This window comes from Acipenser ruthenus, chromosome 18, assembly GCF_902713425.1.
Source record: "Acipenser ruthenus chromosome 18, fAciRut3.2 maternal haplotype, whole genome shotgun sequence".
NCBI lineage: Eukaryota > Metazoa > Chordata > Actinopteri > Acipenseriformes > Acipenseridae > Acipenser > Acipenser ruthenus.
Genome location: NC_081206.1, coordinates 31,555,719 through 31,565,666, shown reverse-complemented (window position 1 = coordinate 31,565,666; position 9,948 = coordinate 31,555,719). Strand labels below are relative to the sequence as shown.

General features: G+C 44.0%; 1 protein-coding gene across 1 annotated transcript; it reads right to left on the bottom strand.

The window, feature by feature from the left end:
• Positions 1-3,165: 3,165 nt before the first annotated feature.
• On the bottom strand, positions 3,166-9,624 carry LOC117416395 (prostaglandin E2 receptor EP2 subtype-like). Its single transcript, XM_034027444.3, has 2 exons — positions 8,206-9,624; positions 3,166-5,435 (listed from the first exon to the last, which is right to left on the bottom strand). Exons 1-2 carry the CDS (start codon positions 9,010-9,012, stop codon positions 5,142-5,144), a joined length of 1,101 nt encoding a protein of 366 aa, XP_033883335.1. The 5' UTR covers positions 9,013-9,624; the 3' UTR covers positions 3,166-5,141.
• Positions 9,625-9,948: the final 324 nt, after the last annotated feature.

Here is a 9,948-nt window from a genome sequence, read left to right as displayed (position 1 = left end):
CTATTGTCCATTCCCCTACATGTATCATTCTGCTGCAAACCTTGTCCAGGGAATGTCTGGTGTGTCGGACTCTACCATCCAGGGTTAAGCAGAAGGTGGAGGAAGAAAAACAGTATTGACAACAGCAACCTGACAAGCTCAAAATAGATGTTTTGCCTGCTTTCGTATCTGACTGCTGCCTGCTTTCCTGTGCACCCCGAATCCACTTCCGTCTTGACAGCTGCAACAGTTTTCACGTGACCAGCGGCTTCAGGGTTGGGTCAAGGCCAGCGCAATACACAACCATTTAGTGGTGATTAACAAAGGGGTTTCCTTTTCCACTGTCGCCAAACTCCCATTAATATAGCTTAAGTGCACTGTCGTGGCAACTTCTTATTATACAGAGTGCATTTGCATTCTGCGTCTGTGGCTCTCTGTCGCTGCGTTCATCTAATTACATTTGGCTCAGGACATCTTTTAATGGTTATAAGGAGGAGCGAAGGGGAGCTGTTTTGAATGCAAGGCTGTGGCTTTCATCTGAAGAGTGCTGCAGACAGAAGTGTTACTTTCCTCCAAGCTCACAAAGTTTCACCTGTTAGCTTGCATTCCACAGAAGATTGTTGATCCAGGAGGCTTTGACAGCCCATGTTAATACTCTGCAGGACTCTGAATTACCTGGTTCAAGCAGAGACACTGAAGCCTGCCGGACGGTACAGCATGTAGGATTCTCAACAGGCAGTGTTGCTGGTGGAATTTCAAGGAAACAATTGCATTCCACAGCACAAGCTAGTGCTGCAAAAACAGACAAACGAAAAGCCTTTACAATGCAATCATTTCTAACAGACGTTAATAAGGCTTCCACCCTCATACAAGTTTACCCCAGTAAATCTGCACTGTGTTTTTGCAGTTTTCCACCATTCTTTTCCCATAGTTCTACTATGCACTTACCCTAGCTTACCCATGGTTTGTCATGTTTTTTTAATATGCTTTACCTTATCTCTCTGCTCTTTACAATGCTTACCTGTGCTTTACCTGCTTTGCTTTATTACACTTTGCTATGCTTATTCTATGGTGAACTTTTATAAGGGTAGACTCAAGCAAGTGTAATATATACGGCTAGTCTCACAGACCCCAATTAGCTCTATTTAGAAAGTAAGTCTGTCCACGATTAGTGATAATCAGAGTGTGAAAGTAGCCGAGAGTCAAGCCTGCCGCTGAGAAGCTGGAGCTGTATTCAGGAAGGTATTCTCAGCTAAGGCTGGAGTTGTTAAGCACAATGATAGTAACACACACAAGTGAGTGAGTCGCTATTCATTTATTTAGATTTCTGTAGTGTGAATCAGTGCGTTTTAATCATGTGACAGTTACAAAATGAAAGGACATTCATACAAAATACGCAACACAAAGACACATCAGTCATTCGATTCTATACCAACAACAGCACACTAATAAGGCATGGATTTAAATATATATAAATAACATCATTACTATTATTATTGATTTACAGATGCCCTTATCCAGGGCAACTTACAATTGTTACAAGATATCACATTATTTTTACATACAATTACATTATTTTTTACACATTATTTTTACACCCATTTATACAGTTGGGTTTTTACTGGAGCAATCTAGGTAAAGTACCTTGCTCAAGGGTACAGCAGCAGTGTCCCCCAGCTGGGATTGAACCCACGCCCCTCCGGTCAAGAGTCCAGAGCCACCACTACTCCACACTGCTGCCCAGCAGCCACATTGCTGATGTGTGTATTGGTCCCCTCTCGGGTGCAATTCTCTGTTTTGATTTAGCTCTGTATCACTGTGCGATTTGGTAATGTTGTTTTCTGTACTAGGAAAGAATTATTTTTTTTTTTGCACCCTTACTGGCCAGGGGTGTGGTTCTCAGCTCTGTAGATCAATGCTATGCCTGCAGCAATGGTATATTTCAAACTTGTCTGTCCTCGGTATACAATATAGTGCTAGAACACCAGGTGACACTCCACTTGCAGGTCTGCTTGTCTTTGACTTTAAAGACATATGCAACACTTTGATTTTTCTTTTGAAACATTTTTTTTAAGGCCCAGGACAAAACCCTATCCTGTTTTGCACATATTGTTATAATAATAGCAAGAACAACTCGGGCACACTTAGTAGCTAAAGGTTTAATAACCCTTCTATTAATCTCAGTGAGCCCTTCTTTGTTTAGTTGAAGACCTCTCAAGCAGCCCTTTCCTCCACCAGCGTCTCTCCCATTAAGAGGAAATATTGAACTCTGTCCCACAGATTCCACGACAGGAAGTGGAACATGTATTGAGGTGAAAAGGGAAGGGGAGCAAAAGTGTTTTGAAGCGTACAGATTATTTGTTACTCAAACAAAAACAACAACAGTCCATGTAACCCTTTCCCTGCCTCCAGAACACCGGACACACTATTAAGAGTGTGTGTGTTCACTCTATTAAGAGGATCAGTGTGTGTGTTCACTCTATTAAGAGTGTGTGTGTTCACTCTATTAAGAGTGTGTGTGTTCACTCCATTAAGAGGATCAGTGTGTGTTCACTCTATTAAGAGTGTGTGTGTTCACTCTATTAAGAGTGTGTGTGTTCACTCTATTAAGAGGATCAGTGTGTGTGTTCACTCTATTAAGAGTGCGTGTGTTCACTCTATTAAGAGTGTGTGTGTTCACTCTATTAAGAGGATCAGTGTGTGTTCACTCTATTAAGAGTGTGTGTGTTCACTCTATTAAGAGGATCAGTGTGTGTGTTCACTCTATTAAGAGTGTGTGTGTTCACTCTATTAAGAGGATCAGTGTGTGTGTTCACTCTATTAAGAGTGTGTGTGTTCACTCTATTAAGAGTGTGTGTGTTCACTCTATTAAGAGTGTGTGTGTTCACTCTATTAAGAGTGCGTGTGTTCACTCTATTAAGAGGATCAGTGTGTGTGTTCACTCCATTAAGAGTGTGTGTGTTCACTCTATTAAGAGTGTGTGTGTTCACTCTATTAAGAGGATCAGTGTGTGTGTTCACTCCATTAAGAGTGTGTGTGTTCACTCTATTAAGAGTGTGTGTGTTCACTCTATTAAGTGGAGCAGACAGTGTGTGTTTTTTTTGTTTTTAAATTGCAGATAGTAATTATTTATTTAATTCTTTTCATTATCTTTTTGAATGTTATAAAAACCTTGGACAAATAAGATGAAAAAAATAGATTTATTTAGGGTTCAACCACATTTGAATCCTTTTTGCTGCTGTAGGTTAGCGGCATGCAACAGCTCTGCCATTGTGATATACTGACACCCATGCCACCAACCTGGGCACCTAACCTCTTAAAACAAGAAGCCGGGATGCACAACAATCAATTGTTACAAGAAATGAGCAGTTTTTGGTGCTCAGTATTAGGTAGGAATAACACTATACAGGACAGGTTTTGCACTGACACTGAAGGTTACACTTACAGTATATGTACTAATGTAATAGTATGGGTCAGCTCCAGTACTAACACAGGGATGGAAATAAGACTCCTATTGCACAGCAGTGTCACCCATTCCAGGTTTTACTACCAGCTTGATTAGCCACCGTGTATAGGTAACAACTCAGGTGTGTCTTATTAAACTCATAAAACCAGGAATGGATCAAACTGCTCTGCAATGGCCATCCCTGTAATATCAATCCATCTCATTCAGTGAACAAGAGAGCTCGCTGCCCTGAACGGCAGGGGGCCTGTCTCTTAACGTGGGCTCATCTTCCTACTCAGTGCTGTTTTATTCCGTACGCCAAATAAACAGGACCTGGCGTAGTAATGTTTATGTTCCTTGCTTTTCCATTCCAGTGGTCTGAGGAGACACGTTTCGTGTTTGTAGGGGTGCTGGGTAATTCAGATCCTACGTCACGCAGACTGTAGTAAAACGGCTCCCCTTTCTTTCTTCCACTTCAAAGACAAGCAGCAGAATCAGGGGGTTATATCTCTTTGCTTTGGATACTGTTCCAAACTGTTTTCCATGTCCATGTAGTCAAGACTGCTGTGAATTGAGATTTCAGTGATGTTCATTGTGTGAAAGAGGTCTCTGTGTCTATGCTATGCTGGTGCCCCTATCTGATCTCCAGTAGTAAATCTTATGGGTCACAGTGGAGCAAAGCCTGTGTTCCTATTCAAGTCCTGTCAGGAATAGGTGGCATCAGTTTCCAATTCTATCCTAATCATTCTATAATTGTGAATTATCTATCCATGCTTCAATAAAAGGTTACCTATACTTGTAAGGACCCATTTCATCAGCTACTGGAATGGTACTCCCAACCCTTCTCACTGGAAGGGGGGGCTCGCGCTCTGAACCAATGCAATCTCAATGATACTCCCAACCCTTCTCACTGGAAGGGGGGGCTCGTGCTCTGAACTAATGCAATCTCAATGATACTCCCAACCCTTCTCACTGGAAGGGGGGGCTCGCGCTCTGAACCAATGCAATCTCAATGATACTCCCAACCCTTCTCACTGGAAGAGGGGCTCGCGCTCTGAACCAATGCAATCTCAATGATACTCCCAACCCTTCTCACTGGAAGAGGGGCTCGCGCTCTGAACCAATGCAATCTCAATGATACTCCCAACCCTTCTCACTGGAAGAGGGGCTCGCGCTCTGAACTAATGCAATCTCAAACGCTGCTCTTCAGTCCCCATTAGGGTTGCAGATGCTGACTGGCTTGCAGCGAGGATGCATTCTTGGCTCGGAGATGTTTGGATTTCCCCCCAGTTTGTTATCTAACTCTGGCCGGGCAGGAAGGGGGTTATTTTGGTTCACTTTGCTTCCCAGAGTTCTTTGCTCCATCAGCATGACTTTCTTCTGTAGAACAGAAACGCCTCTTGAAGTTACAAAGCCTGAGGAACTCAATCCAAGGAAACGCTTAAGCATTCTTAAGTTGTTTATTTCTGTAATGTAAACTACTGATTTTCACTTTTTTTTGCTTTGCCTACATTCCTGCTGTCAGAGCCTGTAGGTTTGATAGCTCTGGCTTGGGTCCCTCAGCCTCCTATGGGATGGAATACAGTATACTGTGCATGCCTGACACCATTGCTGATTGCTGGTGTTTATCCCTGAGTTTATCTGAACAGCACTGGCCTGTCAATTACCATAAACAAGTATAGCAGCTTTATAAACAAGACAAGAAAAACCCCGAAACTTAAACAGCTGGGTTGTGGTTGTCTGGGGCGGAGCCCCCCTTCCAAGAAGTCTTGCTGCACAGTTCCAGCTGGTTTTGCTTCTTGCTCTGCAGGAGGACCGAGCCCTGCACCCCTTCTTGTTTTCTAGAGGACAGGGACCTGCGGATCGTCTTCATGATGACCCGTCGGACCGAAGGGTTGAGAATGATGAACACCCAGGGGTTAATGATGGAGTTAATGGACAGAAACCGGAGGGCACTCAGGTCCTTTACATGATTCTCGACTCGGGAAAAGTGGTTGATGTACGCTTGTATCTGGAAGAAAAAAGAAGAAGGGGTATTTAGTATTCTGAAGTGCAAAGTAAAGCATGCTTGGGCAGACCAGGGTTGTTAACTTTTTGAAATAAGAGGGCAAAGCTTTAACTCGGGAGGAGTTATTTAAACGACTCCTGGTTTTGTTTTTTTCTTTTGATGGAGTAAAAAGAAGTTGAGTTAGTTGATAAAGAAGCCAGCAACAGACAGCCACAGTGTTGTGAAGATCAAACCGTATTAAACCAGCTTAGTGAATACCCTTACAACATTCATCATGTGGTAATACATGGCAAAGGTGTAGAAAAGCATAGTACAAGCATGGTGTAGCACATAGTTAACCACTGCAAAGAGTAGAACGAGCATGGGAAAAGAGTCTGTGCTGTGAGATTAACCCAAGAAGTGCTGATGGTGCCGGGATGCTAAACATTTCCACAGCATTCCCCTGATACTCCTCCTTGACACGGTTCATCGAATCAATTCCACAAGCACAGGCACAGAAATCCTGCAGGGGGAATCTGGCTCCCAGGTACTTGTGGGAGACGGAGGAGTGAGACTCATCTCCTGGCTTTCGTCACGTGGTGACTCATGCAGCTGTTTCGCAGTTATTTCCTCTGAGTGGGAGTTCCTAAACCATGTGGGAGTTCTGCATTCTTTTTTGCTGTCTAGAAAGCGTAGAAATGCCACACCTACGCGCTTCACAAAACGCCTGGTTAATAATTAATAATTTTCATTGAAACTGCGTTAGGAGCAGGCAGTCATTATGCAACCAAGCAGACAAGCCGCAAAAAAGGAGCGCCGCCACTCAACTGGAAAAGTTAAGAGCTTTTCAGTCCAAAATGCCTCCCACAGACACAAACCAGTCCTATTGAGCTGCTGGATTGCTTTTTTTGGAGAGCAGTACACACACATACATGTTACTATTGCTGGGAACCTTAATTATGATGTCTGTTATATCTAACTCCAATGGGAAACAGTTTAGTACTGTAGTTTAGTTTATATAGGCAAACCTATTTTGTGTATTGGCCAGCACACGCAAACATATCTTAGCAAATTGTTGCAGTGCTAGTAAAGTTGAAATCTATTTAAAATCTTATCTCGACAGCTTTCTAACATGATCGCAGATTCCCCCTTTTATTGTGCCGACAATATTGTATTAACTCGGCATATGCAAATATTTCAAATGCAACGCTAAAGACAAACTGCTGCCTCCTAGTACCTTTGCTGCAGGGAGACTGCGGCTGAAACGTTTGTCATGGAATGTACTGAGTCTTGTTTAATATTTCTAAACACTAGGATACCAGTATGTGTGCTTGGTTTAGTCTGCCCACTCCTTTCCTGTGGGGTCGGTCCCCTGTATGTTCTGTGATGTCTGCAGTTAGTCCTGTAGTCTGCCGACTCTTGCTTTGGTTTAAATGCCTTGCCACGCAGTTTCTTCTGGCTCTTAAAGGCTTTGCACATGCAGATGTAAAGCATGCTTTTCCACTGCTGCAGGGCATGAGGAGGAGAAGAAATACACTGCTACCCCATTATAAAGCAGCCTTTTATACTGCAGAATTGGTTATAAGGCAGCATTGTCTTGACTCCCATTTCCCCGTAATGTCATTACAGTAGCCATTTTATATTGGTTATAAGGCGGAACACTAACAGCATGGTCTTGTAACTACGCCTCCCCACTACAGCATTATAAAGGGGAAACTGTACACAGCTGTGTATTTTAAACACAGCAGCCCTTACTCAAAGAGGTCAAGGGTCCAATGCTTTTAGTCTGTTGCTATTCCAGGAGAGAAGACTTAACCAAAGGAAGTAAGCATGCACATCATTAGCTCTGATTGCTCCCTTAAAATACTCCTGCTGCTGCATGATTGATAGCAGGTCTCAAGTAGTGACTCTCATAAGCAGGGTGGTCTGTAGGCCAATTAGCAATGTTTCTGCTGCTGTGGGAAAAAAAACTAAACCCCAGAGCAAGGAAACAAACTGGGAGGTAGCGTACCACATGGTGTGCATGAAAACTCAGGGACTGCCCTCCACCACCACCTGACTAATGCTGCCACAGTCTGTGTTAATAAATATTTACAAACAACAGTGGCGGTCAGAAAACATTGAAAGTGCATACAACACGTAGGCAAGCATGTTATCCATCCATCCATCCATACACACATCCATCCATCCATCCATACACATCCATCCATCCATCCATCCATCCATACACACATCCATCCATCCATACATACACATCCATCCATCCATCCATCCATCCATCCATACACACATTCATCCATCCATCCATCTATACATCCATACACACATCCATCCATCCATCCATCCATCCATCCATCCATCCATACACATCCATCCATACACACATCCATCCATCCATCCATCCATCCATCCATCCATACACACATCCATCCATCCATCCATCCATCCATACACACATCCATCCATCCATCCATCCATCCACACATTCATCTATCCATCCATCCATCCATCCATCCATACACACATCCATCCATCCATCCATCCATCCACACATTCATCTATCCATCCATCCATCCATCCATCCATACACACATCCATCCATCCATCCATCCACCCATCCATACACACATCCATCCATCCATCCATCCATCCATCCATCCATCCATCCATCCATCCATCCATCAATAAAACACTATGATGAGCAGCAAGGGCAAACTTCAACATCTGGCTACTTTGCAAATACGCCACGTTAAACTTCTAAAGGGGGCACATACCCCAAGTAGTAACTACTTACCGTGAACGGCAACGAACACATCATGAAACAGGCTGTCATGAAGGCCAGCAGGATCAGGTGTTGCACTTCTTCGGTGACGGAGACCGCGGCGCCCCTGTCCGTCCTGCCCCGGGGGAAACTGGAACCGCGGCGCTGCTTGTGCCGCCTGTGCATAAATATTAGATGAACCATGACCAGGACGTTACACAGGAGGATGGAGAAGATGATTACGAGCATGACGCTGGCGAAGACCAGGGAATAGACCCTGTTTGTCCGCTCCGAGGCGTTCATGTCGATGAAACTCCAGGTCCCCGGGCAGTACTGCACATACTCTCCGAAACCCATGATGGGTAGCAAGCAGAACAGCAGGCAAATCACGTACGTGACCGGGATGGCGATGTATCCGAAGCGCTTGGTGATGTGTCTCTGGTAAAAGTAAGGGCACCCAATGGAAAGCAACCGTTCCACGGCCATGGCGAAGAGTATGAGCATGGTGGACAAGGTGAAAAACGTCATGGTGAAAGCGAAATATTTACAGAGCGCTCCGCATTCCAGGTTCTGGTTAACGAGAGTCTGGTTGAGGCTGTAAGAGGCCAGCACCACCGGGCTGATGAGGCAGGTCCCGAGGAGATCCATCACCACCAGACAGGTCACCAGGATGTGGAACAGGAACACGCGGTGTTTGTTTTTCGTCTTCCTCTGTGGGATCCGCAGAAGGCAGAGGGCGATGACATTGCCCACCACCCCAGCCGTGAACATCACTGCGCTGATGACAGGACTTTGCCCCTCCTGCACCGACGTGATGTTGTGGCAGTGATTTCTAGTCATTTCTAGTATTACAGCAGGTAATCTGTCTTGTTGTAACACAAACAGACAAACAAACAAACAGACAGACAGACGTGCTGTTTAACCTTGTTGTAATATTTGACTTCTTCGCTGTAACTGTCCTCTTTTTAAAATCATTGCGTAATGAAAAATAAAAAATAGAAATAAAAAGTTCTGAGTGGTTAACTTTTCCTTGCGAGTAGAACGAGCGGCTGGCAATCTTTTTTCCTTACCTCTGCTACGAAGTCCCCGATTAATTCCTCAACACGAGAAAGTGAACCCCATACTCAAGAGATCACATCTTATCAATAACACACGGTCCTGTGCGGGCAAATACTCCATGCGGGTGTTAAACACGGACCCCTCGCTGCTGAATGTTGAAACCACGAAGAAAGCTGTCCAGCTATTGAACTAGTTCCCTTTTCTTTTTTGTTTATTTGATTTATAAGTAATCGTAACAATAATCCAGGTTCAAAGACGTAGTCGCAACTTCATAAAAAAAATGGGAAAAAAAATAATAATGAAAAAGTTACTTCCGAGCCCCGGCGTAACTTTCAAGTCTAGAGAGAAGGCGAGCCATGTGTTCCTGTGATGAGAAAACATGACCTGAAGGATTTATCCTGCCGCAAATGGGATGACGTCACACAGCTGCCGACACCCCCTTCCCTAAAACTGACTGTCAAAGTTATGCGAGAACAGAAACTAAAAAGATCAGGCAATGCAACCGGATGAAGACACAAGCTGTCAATCGCAGCCGTGGTCTAGCTAAGGGTGGATTTAGGGTTTAGAACTTCAAAAAACAAAAACAAAAAAACCAAACACTTTTTAATTAAGTTATGGTTTTAAAAGGGAGCAGAATCCAGGGACCCTGTCTGTATGTCTGTGTCTGTCTGTCACAGTTACATGTGTCCATAGAGAGAGAGTGAGGACTGCTAATCC

What these genes read in the sequence shown, in the direction of transcription:
- LOC117416395 (XM_034027444.3), bottom strand. Translation starts at nt 9,012, where the DNA reads ATGACTAGAAATCACTGCCACAACATCACGTCGGTGCAGGAGGGGCAA. An exon ending in TGTGTTCGTTGCCGTTCACG is followed by an intron (nt 5,436 to 8,205) that starts GTAAGTAGTTAC and finishes TTTTTCTTCCAG; the next exon opens with ATACAAGCGTACATCAACCA.